Below are 15,165 nucleotides of genomic sequence, written 5' to 3'. Positions count from 1 at the left end.
ACATAAAAAAAATACTCCCATAAATATAACTATACTCCAACCTTTCTTAACATCCTCAAAAGGGTAAAAGACCATTTTACCCCTCTTCTGGCTCAAAAGGCCTCACTGCTAACCAAACCCTAAAAGTCAACGGTCAAACTTTGACCTGACTCGGCGAGTGCACTTAGGCAACTCGGCGAGTCCACCTGTGTCCACTTAACTCCTTAGTCCCATTTAACACGTCGAGTCCCTCCCTTTACTCGACGAGTCCCCAGGCAAGAATCGCGGGGCTACCCTGACTCAACTCGTCGAGTCCCAAGAACAACTCGGCGAGTACATGCCATGCACAAGTTCTATTGACCTCCTGAGGTCAGACCGGTTCCTCAAATCCATATCTCTGACCTTCCCAGGCAATATAATCACGTAAAGCTCGAAACTTGATGCTTATATATATATATACATACATACATAATGGCATCAAATGGTGATTTAGTCCCAAAAATGGCAACCTAAGTCCAATCACCCCACAAGGACCCATAAAGCTTAATGGATTGAAGTCTCTTGACCTCTTTGAGTCCAGATCCAAAGCATAGACTCGATAAGGGACCAATTGCTCCACATAAACATCCTCAAAAGAGGTTAGAAAACTCTAATCTCTAAGTTCAATATGAAAACTGAAGAAGGACTAAATGAATACCTCAAGTTGAAGTCTTTGGACTCTGAAACCACTTGAATCACACCTCCTTCAGTCTCTTCTTGCTCTTGATCACCTTCTTTTTGCCAAACCAAGGATAGAAAGATCAATTATGGCTTCTCCTTCCTCCCAAACGATATACCTCACTAAGGGTGATCTTAAGGGAACGGTAGCCGCAATGGAAGGCTAAGAGTGCCCTTAAATAGGCTCCAAACCCGGAGGATTAGGGTTTCATTAAACAACGTGGACTCGCCGAGTCCAATACGAACCTGGATGATCAACCACGACCCTACTCGGCGAGTCTATGCATCAACTCGCCGAGTTCCTTCACATAATCCAAAAATAAATATTAAAATAATATACATGGGATTCCGGATGTTACAATTCCACAGTCATTCATACTTTTGGAAGTAAGTAGTGAAATAAGACTATTATGAATTGAATTGTAGATTGTATGTGGGGATTAAACATTGCAATAAGATTGCTACAATGTTCATGAGTACTTAGAAATTGGGGATTTTGAGTATTCGATAAACTCACCCTCGGAGAATTACTTCATGGATTTTATCAAGAGTAATTATGAGATGATAATATCTCATATTCTTAAAACGGAGGTATATGAGTTGTGGTTTACAAGTTAATTGTGCATTGATAATACGTAAACGCATCAGTAACTTGATGTTATAAAATGTATTGTTGTGCAAGATTTGATGAGTAAATAGTGCAAGCATATAAGTCAAATTTTATTCGTTCCTTTTTCCCTAATGGGAAAAGCGGCATCTGTGGACCCATTGATGATTTGGTGTTGACTTGAAAGTGCTAGGCCTAGCCAAGACTAAGTTGATGTGTTCAATTAGAAGTCTTATGTCATCATCACAAATCAGAAATCGGGAAACAAAATCTTGGACTATGAGATTGATTATAATTCATGTCTCATGTCCATACGATATTTTGTAGAACGGAGGGATATTTGATCACTTATCTTAGAACACATAACTGAATGGGTCAGAGTTTAACATCGGCTTTTGGAAGCTACAATTTGCTGATCGGTTTGGAAGTTATACTGGTGATTATAGTTACATACTTATCCAAGTGAGAGACTGTTGGATTGGGTGTCTAAACTCATACCTATAATTAGTATAAACTTGAATTGATAGTAGCACAGTAACTAAATATGATACCGTTTAGAAAGAGAGACTAGTTTATTAATTTATTATATGATTGATAAATTAATTAGAAATCAATATAAATGATTTGTTAATATATTATGAGAATAATGTATTAAGTAGAAATAGGAATATTTAATTAACAATTAATCAGAAATTAATTAGAATTAATTTTAGGATTAATGGAATTAATTAAAAGTACATGAGTAAAGTGTAATTGTTCAATAGTTGAGCAAGTGACATTCTAGAACATTCCTAGAAGCCTTGGACGGTTTTTGTAGGGGTTTTAAGATCTAAAATTATCCGTGGAGAATACTTAGGAAGCTAGATAATTACCAAAATGAAATAATATTATTTTATTCTTTTTAGGGTTATCCAGGGTTTCGAAATGGCACTATATAAAGACCCATATACCTTGCAAATTTTGGCCAATGACTTCTATAGATTCATTAGGTCAGAATTAGCCCTCTATCCTCTCGCTCTTCAAGTTCCTTGGTTGCTAGGGGTTGGTTGTGAACCATTAGAGGTACGCCACTAGTGGTTCTTGCTTCTAAGAGTATTTCAAGAAGGTTTTTGATTGTTTACTACAACAATAAAAAGGTATGTAATTCCTAACTAGTTTGTTAATTTCTAAAATACCTAGGGTTCATAGTTTTTGTTGTTCAATAGAATATTACTTCAATAGTGTTATGATATAGATCTTTATGTTGCAAATACCCTTAAGTGTTAATGTTTTATCCATGTTAATACATGTAAAAGCCATCACTAAAGACTCATACCCATTATCTAAATGTCTTATTCATCATCCTTCCTTGATATTTACTTATTACTACATATCTAGGACTCACTCATACTTGATCACCCTCCACACTCCCTAATAATAACAAATTAAGTTAAGTGTAGCTACTCATTTACCCTAATTATGAAAATAGGCAAATGCGTTAAATTTCAGATTTCTACATAAAAATAAATGTCTGTTTGGGACCTATTTTTCCCACCTTAAACTTCTATTATTTTAATTAGGTTTTTTGAATGAAAAATCTAATATATTTTTCTAAACTAATTTTTAATTTCACGTATGTTCACGATAAGGTTTGAACAATTAACCTGAAGAAACGAGAACAACACATGATACCACTTAACTAAAAGTTTTTTTTAATTAGTTAAAAAATATTAAATGCGTTAAATTTGAAAGAACCTAGATCAAAGGTCTAACTAAACAATAATAGCTCAATTTATCTTAACTTTTTATTGTAGTTTTTAAATTAACTTTTCCTTTGAATGAAAAATATAATCTACTCTTAAACTACTTATGATTCCACTTATATTTCAAATGAAACTTAAACCATTGATCTCAATGGTGGGCCAACATATCAATGGACCCGAAGGTAGGAAACTACAAAGACAATAAAACGTTTTTGAACAAAGTTATCATACGCTTTCTCAACAAAATAAAGTGATGAGACTTTCAGAAAAAAGATCAATTATACACCAAATTGAGGAACACAAAAAAATGAGAATGAGATTTAATGTTTTTTTTATCAATTTGGATCGCGATTTGAAAAGTGATGAAAATGGTGCAAGTGTTTTACACTGAGTACGTCCAAAAGGAAACATGAAACCTTTCAATTATATGGACTTTTAGAATGTTGTCAAAAGAGCAAAATGGCATGAGATTACCTAATTTTAGCTTTAATGAATGAAATTTTTAATTTTGATTAAAATTATGTTGGTTTAATTATCCATAAAAGTGTAATGGAAAACCATCTCCATCCTTTTGGAAGAAATAAGAGAAAAGTGGTGAGATGACACTCATACGACATGGAATATCTTGTGACAAAAAGTGATACCACACATCGAAACCCACATCAATAGCAACGCCAATAGACATCATTAGCAAAAATCTAATACATTTACAAATAATGAATATTCACATTTATTACACCTCACATTCATTTCTCTTGAACACAACTTAATAACCATTAAAATACCAAAATTTCTAGCACTTAGAAGATTTTCGTCACATACATAAAAGACCAAAACAACCACCAACCCACCTTCTACTTCTTGTTATTATTAGCTGCGACAACTGCTCTAGGCGGTGTTTCATTCCAACCATCCGGAAGAAGGCAAGAATAAAGAAAATCTTCAAAACACACGAAAATACAAAAATTACTTCCAAGAATCAATCATAAACCCATTAAAAAGTCGAAAACTTTTTCCGACTTTCTAGCTCCAAACTGACCTTTTCCAAAGTTAATAACCTTTAAATCAACTTAAACCCTTGGTTGAATTAGTGATAGTCCGCAATACGAAAGTCACAAGGGTAAAATTCCCACTTTTTTATGCATGCGATACAATTATTACATAATAACAATTTATGACACTAGTGATAATATATCGATAAAGACTCGCATGCATAAGATCAACTTGTTTTCTAGATTGAATAAATCGTCTTAATAAGACTAAAGATCCATTTTACGTTTTCCAAAAAAGACATTCGTGATATATATCCCTTTTAACAATATTCATCGATTTTTAAAGTCCAAAAACGGTTGATGTCTTTATACATTAAGCCAAGTTTGTTTCGACTTAAACCATTAACTTAATCGGTGAGGATTAAGTAACAAAACAGCCATATGTATAGCTAAAGATGTTAAGTGATTCAACTTAAAACGAGTTATTGCACTTACTGAGTCGAGCGAGTCGATTGATCCACCCTGGGATTGACTTTTTGGTCAATCTTTTAGACGCATCATTCGCAAAATGATTGCAGTTTCTAAAAATGATATTGTAACTATTTCCAGGATACTCTTTTGCCATTTTCTTTATGAATTCTCTGCATTCTTGTTCATCCATTTCTGTTCTTCCAATTAAAATAGATTTCCTTATTTGTAAACCTTGGAAATGTTTCGGTTCCAATTTGAGTATTCCAGGTCTCGAATTGTCGCTACCACCAAACGCATACTCGACCCCATAAACTGTTCATAACCCAAGATTCGTTAGATTTTACATACATTTATAGGGTAATATATCAAATTTGAATTAAATTAGCAGAATTGAATAACAAAAAGGGTCAACAATTTGGGAAAATAAAGGTCAAACCTTGAACACCAGAGTGAAAAAAACCAAGGCCAAACCAATATACAAAACTATTGACAGGCATAAGATCATACACATTTATATATACAGGAGTTCCTGTTTTCTTTTTCTTGCGCATCATTCCACACAACATCTTTCAAAGTTCTAATAAAACCCAAAAAAATTTTTCTCAAATTCTACTCTTTTTCTCTATTTGTAGATACGATTGATCAAAATTTATGATAGGGTTCGTGGGGAGTTTTGCAGAACAACCCCCAAACACACCCTTTTGAGTACGCATAACCCACAAAAGAAACCCTTTTTCTCAGTTTTGAAATTGATTATTGATTGGGTTTAATGTTTGGGGTTTGTTGGAATTGAATTTGAAAGAGATCCCAAACAAACCATTTACTGTATGCATCTTTTGCCTTCATTTGTGTGTTTGTTTTGTTCCAAGGGAGGAAGCGGGAGGTTTCAAGAGAATCGTAGGAATTTGAGGAGGCAAATGGTTCGTCATAATGTCTTTTGTTGTTTGAAAATTGTGAATAGTTGCCCCTCTACTTCAAATCATTTGAAAAAAAAAAGTAAATTATATTTTTGGTCCTTTTGCTTTACATCTGTCTACATTTTTAGTCAAACTTATACATTTTTGACATGTCTCATTGTTATTGTGGTTTCCAAAAAATTAAATGCATGGTCCTTGAGACTAACCCCATCGATTTCTATCAATTATATGCATGTAAAATAACCATTATATGCTTTTTTATTTTCTTTGTTTTCTTACATTATTAATTTAACTTCAAAGAGCATTTGTGTAAAATAATGAAAACAAACCTTAAAATGCTTTCAATTATTGACATGCCACTCATGACATCTATGTTTCGCCCATTTTGCCATCTCCATTGACCTACAACCATTACCGACTATCGACATTCTTCCATCCGTTGACCATTGCCTCCTCTATAACGCTCATAATTTTGCGGTACTCAATTAAAATATAATAAACGATAAAAATGACATTTTGATAGAAGGTTATTTAGGAATCAATAACCTTAACCAAAGGTAGAATATATGTGAAAAAGATTTCATATATAGAGAGAACATCTAAATTTGACTTCATATAAGAAGTTATGATTTTCCAAAGTTTTAGCACAGCAGTATGTGACACAGGAACTTAAATTAATATCGATCAATTGTTAGGAAAAACAATCTAAACGAGAGTTGAAGATTTTATCAATACATATCCATCGATATAAACACATTCGAGAACGGATATCATTATGTGAGAGTTATGATTTTTACATTGGCTTTAACAATCCAAGCCTTTAAAAATAAAGTAAAAATTAGTCAACGAAGTCTTCACCACGTCGTGGTAACTATTGTTCAGCTTTCTTTTATCTCTCTTCCTCCATAGGCTTGTCTATCTCCAAAATCTCTTCATGCGCCTCATCATTTTTTGTTGTTAACTTTGAGTCATGAATATCGAAGAAGGCTCGCACGGTACTCTGGAATAGGCTTCCAAGAATAATGTGGATTTCACCTTCTTCTTCCATATCGAGGACAACAAGTCGACTAGAAAAGCAAACTTGTCAATTTTAACAAGTAAGTCTTCTATTATGACTTATGGATACATAACAGATCGGTTAGCCATATGTATAGCCATTCGTGTAGGATTCAATTTTGGAAGATCGAGCTTCTTGTAGAAGGAGAATGGTATCAAATTTATACTAGATCTAGAATCAGCTAGTGTATTAGTCTTCGTTGAATTTCGAAACTCACAAGATATTATAAGGTTGCCCCAGATCTTTCATTTTCGTTACCACTGCTGAACATTGCTCGTTAAGAATAAATTCTGAATCTTGCTCCGATTTCTTCCTATTTCTAAGAACATCCTTGAGAAACTACGTATACTTTGCATTTGAGAAATCACATCTATAAAGGGCATATATATATCAAGGGAGCTTTGATTTGATCCATAAATTTCTTACGCTCTATGATCACCAAAGGTTCAGACTTTTCGTATCCTTGAGTAGAAACGACTAACACATAGGATCTTGGATTGAGTTCGGTATTGCTTGGAAGAGTACCCGGTAAACGCTTGTGTAAAATTTGAGCGAATTGGCCGACTTGTGGTTCAATATTCAGAATAAATGCATGTTGATTTCATAATGTGGCTTGTTGTTCTTTTAGGGTTGCGTCGGTATCATTATGTCTTTTGTTGCTTGCTTCCATAATCTAATCAACATTGACTGAACTTCAGATATCTTTTCGGTTTGGGCCTCTTCTTTTTGGTAGAAGCCATGACTTTATTGTTGATATTCTCTTCCTTTTCTTTCTTGTATTCACCATATGGATTCCATCTTGGCCTCCTCTAATCTTCATCAAATCTATCTCCACTTGAATAACATACTTTATCCTTCTTGTATTCGTTTTCATCCAAATCATAATATTTTGTGAGATGTGGTCCGCTACAATTATTGCACCTAATTTCCAATGTGTGAATGGATTGCCCCATTGTTGTGATTCTTCTATCCATGGTGTTAAGCTTTGAAAATATCGAAGCAATACCATCTTGACCTCCATCTCCACATGATCTTCCTCTAGTAATATTCTCCCTTGGGTTGTGGTATTCTCTTGAATGCCTTGCAAATTCCTTAATAGTAGCAAGAGCTTTCTTCATCATTGGTTCCTGGGAATCTAAAAGTTGGCAAGTGCTTATATTGATTCCATCATAAAAAATGGGTATTTCTTGTTGCACATTCAAGTCATGTTGTGGACAATTTCGTAACATTCTCTTGCAATGCTCCCATACTTCATATAACAACTCCCCATCGGATTGTTGAAAATTATGTATATTTTTCTTCAATTTGATAATCTTGGAAGGTGGACTAAACTATTTAATAAACTCATTTCTTATTTGTGCCTGTGTCGTGATAGCTCCTGGTGCAAGTGATTTCAACCAATCTTTTGTTGCTCCTTTAAACGTAATTGGAAGCATCTTTAGCAAAACCGCATCGCGTGTAACATTTGGTGCATGGAAATAATTTGTGATTTCCAATACATCATCAATGTGCTTGTATGCGTCCTCGTGATCCATCCCAAAAAATGGTATATCTTTGAGCATATTAGAGATGTTTCTCGCCCCCCAAACTTCGTTGCAGCTGGAATTTTGAGTGGTACAAGACCCGACCTATTATAGTCTCTCATTCGCAAATTGTACCCCTCCATCGTCATCTCTACGATGTCAGCCATGTTTCCTTCTTGGTTGCTTTCGTCTTCGGGTTTGGTTTTTGTCTCATATCCGCTTTCTCTCTTGTATTGTTTTCTTTTGGATGGAGAGATTATGTTAGTGAAGCCTCTAGTCATTAACTAACCGAAACAAACAAAAACAAAACAAAACAAACACGTAAAAAGGAAAAACGAAATAAAAATAAAAAATGAAAACGTTCAGTTTTCACGTCGTGAAAGCTACCTAAACATAAAATTAAAACTAAGCAAAAATTAACTTTTTGTGATTTTTTCCCCATAAAAAGGATCTGGTAACTATAAGCTAATAAATCTTAAACAAATAAACCGGTTCCTAGCAACGACGTCAAAACCTTGATGTGAAAATTAATACCTACTAGTTTTTAAATTTATAAATTCCTATCGAATCTAAACTAGTTTTAAAACACAATTAGGGAGTGTAGCTAGTCATGAAGTAATATAGTCTGAGGTAAGAAAGGGTGACGAACTCTCAGAGAACGAGTATGATTTTGAATCAAATTAATAAGCAAATAATTAAACTAAATATTGACGATAGGTTAAGTTGTCCAACAACATCCATTTTGCATCTTTTTCAGCTCCGTTCTCGTCATTTTGCATCCCAAGTTTTATTTTAAGAGTAGATAAACGTTTTCAAATATATTAAGTATCATATATTTTGAATATATAACATTTTTATCCATTACGTTAAAAAATATCTAAAATATATAGTTAAATAAGACCATATCATTATATATATATATATATATATATATATATATATATATATATATATATATATATATATATATTAAATATATAACATTTTTTATCCAATGTGTTAAAAAAATGATCTAAAATATATAATTATATATATATATATATATATATATATATATATATATATATATATATATATGATTTTCATTAATAATTTTATTTCATTAATTTAAAAAGAAATAATTTATTACGCGTTTATTTTTATGCATGTGTTTTTATAAGTTCAAAGTGGTCAACGTATCAACGTAAAAATTTAGAACTTATGTTCCTTAATTTTTTTTTAAAAAAAAAATTACTTGCTTTTTTTTATGTAAATTTTAATTTTTCGTTTGTTAATTAAAAAAAATTACTTCCTTTTGCAACGCAATTTTTTTTATTTACGTTTTACTGTTTATTTTATGTATGTTTTCTACCTATAAGTCAGGTTCAAATTTATTTTAGTTTCTATATAAATTTTGTATATGTTTTCGTATTTATTTTTACATACGTTTCATAAGTTTCTTAAGTATGAATTGGATAATATATATTACGTTTTCATTCAACTAAACAGTAACATCATGTTTAATTTATGTATGTTTTCATGTTTATTTGACATGTAATAATTTATTTTCTTATAAAAAATATTAAACATAGACTATACATTTAGATCTACTTAGTGTAATACATTTATTTTATTAAACATTATCGTGAAATAATATTTCTTTTTAAAAATATTAGAAATGCTTACAAAATAACAAAAGAGCTTTATAAACATTTTACAAATATATGATAAATTAGTAATTTTAATATTTTCTTCTTTGAAAATAGTCGATGATTGAAGAATATTTATAATAATAAGCTTTTGTTAAATAAAGTCGGTGAAACAAATAAAAGAGGTATAAAAGTGATCGGTGATGATTGTGCAATTGATCTTAATAGGAACCCAACAACTAACACAAATGAAATCGCGTAAAAGGTTGTGATCTCCCATAAATCAGCAAACAAACATAATTGTTCCCCGGAGCATCATCTCTTCAAAACCAAGAATCCAAATTCGGGGACAAACTAAATATGTTCATAGCATCCCTCGACGAAACCAACTCTTCAACCTCTTTTCCCCTCCTTAACTGTCTCTTCCAAGCCCCATGAAAATAACATCAAAACTCCCTTTAATCCTCTCCAAAACCATGCAATCCTTCCCCACTTCAAGTTTATACAAACCCGAGAACCTATCTTTATGGGTGTAATCTCCAAGCCATTTTTCCTTCCAAAAATATGTGTGATTTCCAGCGCCCATTTTACTTCAAAAGGATTATCCAAAGAAATGTTCCACTCCTCTAAATCCCATTTAATTTGAAAATAGACAGCCATGTCCACGGAATGCCAGACTTCGCAAAAGACTTCCCATTAACTCCACTAATATTGTGTAATGCTTTAATACAAGAGTACCAAAGATAATCAATTTCTCTTTTTAATCTCTACCACCATTTAACAAGAAGAGTATTGTTTAGAGATCTAAGACTCATCATACCAAGACCTCCTTTATTCTTGGGTTTCAAAACTAAAATCCCATGCAACCTAATGAATCTTCCTTCTATCCTCCATGACACAATAAGAAACCATGAAAAAGGGGGGGGGGGGGGGGGGGGTTGAAACCCTCTGAATTGGATCAAATATGATTTGTCTTAACATTTGACACAAAGAACGGAAAACCAGCCAATGCACTTGGTTTAAATTCATATATTCAAGATCCTTCGCAAAAGATTTCCCATTAACTCCACTAATATTGTGTAATGCTTTAATACAAGAGTACCAAAGAGAATCAATTTCTCTTTTTAATCTCTGCCATCATTTAACAAGAAGAGTATTTTTTTTTTTAGAGATCTAAGACTCCTCACACCAAGACCTCCTTTATGCTTGGGTTTCAAAACTAAAATCCCATTCAACCTAATGAATCTTCCTTGTGTCCTGCATGACACAATAAGAACCATGAGAGGGGGGGGGGGGGGGGGGTTAAAACCCTTTGAATTGGATCAGATATGATTTGTCTTAACATTTAACACAAAGGATGGAAAACCAACCAATGCACTTGGTTCAAATTCATATATTCAAGATCAACCTTTACAGAAAGTGAATGTAAACCTAGATGATGTGATTTTTTTTGTTTAAGGATGGTTGTAGTAATGTGTTGAAGTTAGTTGATAGCTTTTCTATGATTGAAATATGTCCTGATGAAATCTAGTCTGAGAGCATGGTGGAAGTATGCTTATTGAGTTTTTTTCAGACCAACTAAAGAAGGAAAGGTATTCTCATCCTCATGTAGTACCTCACCATCTTAATTATTTAGATACATATCTTTGTATATTTCACTGCTAAAATTTGATCCCACTCACTAATATTGATATCATAATTCAATGAAGGTATGTTTTTCTTTGCTATGGTTTACTTATAGATCTTTAAGAACGCCAATATATCTCTTTTAGTCAAGTTGAACAGTGTGTTGTTGAAAGTAGAAAATAACTCCTCTTTCTCTACATTTACTTCATTCCTCGTCACATAAGTTCTTTGGGAAGTCATAGTCTGAAGAAAGAGAAAACAAAGAAATCATTTGGATGGTTCTTTTCTTCATCATAGTGTTTCTTTTAGCTTAGGGCATCCATAATGGGGGTTTAGAGTTCCAAATAGGAGAGAGAATGTATATTTTTAATTTAATTCTTAAAATCCCATAAATTTGCACTAGAACCTCTATTTAACCGTTCAATGATGACTGAACTCTACTCCTTCTCTCTCTCTCTCTCTCTCTTCCATACAGTATTCAAATTTAATGAAACATCCCAAAAATCAAGGTAAAATTTTCATTTTTCAAAACCAACAAAAACCATAAATATTTACAAACATAGTTTCCGAAGTGTCAAAATCACAAATCAGAGTATCCTAAGATCAAATCTCATAAAATCTGAAGGGTGTGCATGATCAAGCCTACGCCTTGTCCCGATCATCTAATGTACCTGAAACCATAAAATCAAACCGTAAGCACGAAACTTAGTGAGTTTCCCCCAAAGTACCACCACACAACCTATAACAACATGCATATTAGGTCCATAACCATTGGAATGGATTACTCCCTGAGCCCACAACACGATTCTAGATTCCCACCTAGTCCATAACTCATGTCTAGATTACTCCCAAGCCCATAGTATAAGTCTGGCTTGCCTTTCCAATCCTTAGCTTATGTTTGGCTTGCTCCCAAGTTCACATCATAAGTCTAGTTTGCCTTTTTGACCCTCATCTTATTTCTAGCTTGCTCTTAGGTTTGTTTTCATATGCACATAGCGTTATTGCCTCAACCCAACCACACTATGTTGACATATACAACAAATAAACATATAACCAACAAATAAACATATAACCAACAAACAAATAATCATTGAGATCTAACAGATCACTACAACATAGCAACTTCCTATATGTCAGGATACATAGCCTAGTGGGCCAACATTGGTGCTTTCAACCCAAAAGTACAGTAAGGAAAACTCACCTGAAATGAAGGACCTAGAAACATTTTGAAGCGTTTCCCTTGTCAACTGCTTGCTCCCACGAGCCCTCTATTATCAAAACATGAAAAATTCTTAATTAACAGCCCAAATCCTTCAAGTTTGACCTGAAGTTAACTAGTTAAAAAGTCAATGGTCAAACTGGGTTAAAGTCAAGGTCACGTCGTGGCCATGCCAAAAAAGGACAATCGTGATTTTTGGCTTCGCCACGCTAAGGCTACCTTTTCCATGCCATGGATACTATAAAAATGTCATTTCTCTTATTAAGAGCTTAATCCATTCACATCAAAGCTCATACTTCCAGATCTATTCCCCCATATTGACTTAATGGATAAATTTTCCAGGTTTATCCATTTGGACTCCATTTCAAGGGTAGATCTAGCACTTAGTGTCCATTAGGCCCTTAATGAGGTTGCAACTTGCACATGGACACAAAATACACTAATCATAGTCCTTTTTCTCAATTAAGAGAAATATAATGACCTAGAAATTCCATCACAAGTCCTGGAGTTCTTCAACTCCAATCCAAGGAAAGGACCAAAAAGGACCCAAACTTGCATCAAGAAGAACATTAGTCAAGATGAAAATTTTATACCTTAAAACACTAAGAAATCTGGAGAAGATAGTGGATCCAAGTTCTCTCCTTGATCCCTTGCACCAAGATGGACTTCTTTCCATCACAAACTTCACCAAATCAAAGGAACAACCCTAAAATCAAGTCACCAAGCTCAAATGCATGGGAAGGAGGCTAGGGTTCGACATGGGGAGGTGAAGGCTATAGGAGATAGCCTAAAGAGGGAGTTAAGGTGTTTATATATGATTGAAACCCTAAAAATCCCGAATTTGAGCTGGAGAACAACATGACCCCTGATGCCACGTTGTGGCACCTCCCAAAACATGCGTCCATTAGATTCCACGACACATCGTGGGAACCGTGCCCTACATTGTGGTTACACATTTCCTCCAAAACCTTATTTTGATTTCATAAATATTTTCCAACCTTCTTGAAACATGAGTGTTACATTTAATCTATTGCACTCAATGAGGTTCATCCCTCTGCACAATAAGTAAACACAAGGCCTTGAGGGAGTATGCCATGTGTATAATTTGATTTTAGTGTAATGTCTTCGTTTTTATCTTTTGAAAGGTTTCTGTAAAGAAAAGATTAGAAGCAAACTCAATGGCTAAGGCTCGAGTTGGACTCAATTCCATTAAACAGATTCGCCATCTGTTCCCAAGGTACAACAACCTTAGCAGTATTGTGTACTGTCAGATATTACCACTTGCCTAAACGAATCGTCGGAAGCAGGAGTGCAGAGAAGGAGGAAGAAGAAGAGTATTTTCATTCGTGTGCTTGAATGAGACGGCAAGGTCTTCTTTTATATTTGAATCGTGTAATGGAAACAAATCACTAATTGATTGAGCGTTTAATGCCAATAAATGTCATTAATTACACAATTAAAGCATCCGTTACAGAATTCAAAAAATAGGGACCAAAACTATAAAGTTTAGCAAAAATAAGGGTAGCGCGCGAGTTTTTGGAGCTGCATTCGTGTCCACAGGTCGCGCCCATGCATGAGTTCGGTGTTTTTGGTCTACGAAATCCAATATTTGCACCCCCTCTGCGCGCGGGTAGGAATTGTAGCATAACCATAGACACAAGCTTGTAAGCCTTTCATGCATTCAAGCTTATAAATCTTATTTGGTTTGGTCTTTCTACCAATGTGGGAATCATTCCCATATTCCTCTATTTTTGCTAAATTTATTCTCAAATATCCATCTTTGAGTATCGATATCCCATTCACATATACTCTATTTTGGACATATAGTATATCGTTTCGAAGTCCTCGTGGAGGAGAACACAAACTCACTTAGAGTTAGTTATATATACAACATATGTATATATCTATATATGTCCAAAGTTAGTAAAAATATAAATATTTATACTAAGTTTTCCAATAATTTTGTCTCTACCTTGTAAGTGAAATTTCTCTAAATAATTTTCATATTTATTTAGAGTTCATTTTTCCTCCCTTGACCCTTTCTAGTTTCATTAGTCAAGTATAAGAAGATAAGTAGGCATGTCTATTTCTCTTTCTAATTATACACATCCAACTACTTTTTATAATGATTATATGTTGATAGTTTGAATGCCATGAGTCAACACATGTTTCTTATGAGACTATTTGAATGCAATGAGTCTATATGAATTAGGTATAATTGTTGATAATATTTTTATCCTTTCCACATAAGATTGTTGATAATTTGTTTTTATCCTTTTCACATATGATTAACATATTCAATTCGAGTATGTTACATTTTTATTTTGTTCATGTTAAAACACATTTTTGTAAATCTAAAAGTTTATTAGGCCTTCAGTTATATCCATAAGTATCATGTCAATGTCATGTCATTGTTGTAAATATGTCCACTCAGTTATATCCATAAGTATCATGTCAATGTCATGTCATTGTTGTAAATATGTCCACTAACACTACATGTTATTGACACATTTATTAATTATATTAGTCTATTTGGATTTTACATTTAGCCCAATAAGAAAAACAAACATATTCAATTAAAGGGATTAATTTATTATGTAGTGATTCATCAATGAAATAACTAGAAATTATGACCACTTATACGATAATTGTCACAAGTTTGTATTACGGTAATGTTACCATATTTT

The 15,165-nt window shown here is 33.4% G+C and overlaps 1 protein-coding gene and 1 non-coding gene across 2 annotated transcripts; one reads left to right on the top strand and one right to left on the bottom strand.

The window, feature by feature from the left end:
- Positions 1 to 3,790: 3,790 nt before the first annotated feature.
- LOC145002066 (deSI-like protein At4g17486) lies at positions 3,791 to 5,351 on the bottom strand. Its single transcript, XM_078961370.1, has 3 exons — positions 4,945 to 5,351; positions 4,533 to 4,820; positions 3,791 to 3,985 (listed from the first exon to the last, which is right to left on the bottom strand). The coding sequence occupies exons 1-3, from the start codon at positions 5,072 to 5,074 to the stop codon at positions 3,900 to 3,902; spliced, it is 504 nt and encodes a 167-aa protein (XP_078817496.1). The 5' UTR covers positions 5,075 to 5,351; the 3' UTR covers positions 3,791 to 3,899.
- A 2,331-nt stretch (positions 5,352 to 7,682) lies between these two features.
- Positions 7,683 to 7,789, top strand: LOC145003640 (small nucleolar RNA R71). The gene has a single exon (XR_013662092.1). It is a non-coding gene; the product is annotated as a small nucleolar RNA R71 (small nucleolar RNA).
- Positions 7,790 to 15,165: the final 7,376 nt, after the last annotated feature.

Source organism: Lactuca saligna, chromosome 6, assembly GCF_052625555.1.
Source record: "Lactuca saligna cultivar CGN05327 chromosome 6, ASM5262555v1, whole genome shotgun sequence".
NCBI classification, from domain to species: Eukaryota; Viridiplantae; Streptophyta; class Magnoliopsida; order Asterales; family Asteraceae; genus Lactuca; species Lactuca saligna.
This window is presented reverse-complemented; position numbering and strand designations above follow the sequence as displayed.

Excerpts from the sequence above, each read along its gene's own strand:
- LOC145002066 (XM_078961370.1), bottom strand. The coding sequence starts at position 5,074 with ATGTTGTGTGGAATGATGCGCAAGAAAAAGAAAACAGGAACTCCTGTA. Across the intron at positions 4,821-4,944 it reads TTTTCACTCTGGTGTTCAAG|TTTATGGGGTCGAGTATGCG; the intron begins GTTTGACCTTTA and ends GGTTATGAACAG. Across the intron at positions 3,986-4,532 it reads CAATCGACTCGCTCGACTCA|ATTTTCTTTATTCTTGCCTT; the intron begins GTAAGTGCAATA and ends TGTGTTTTGAAG.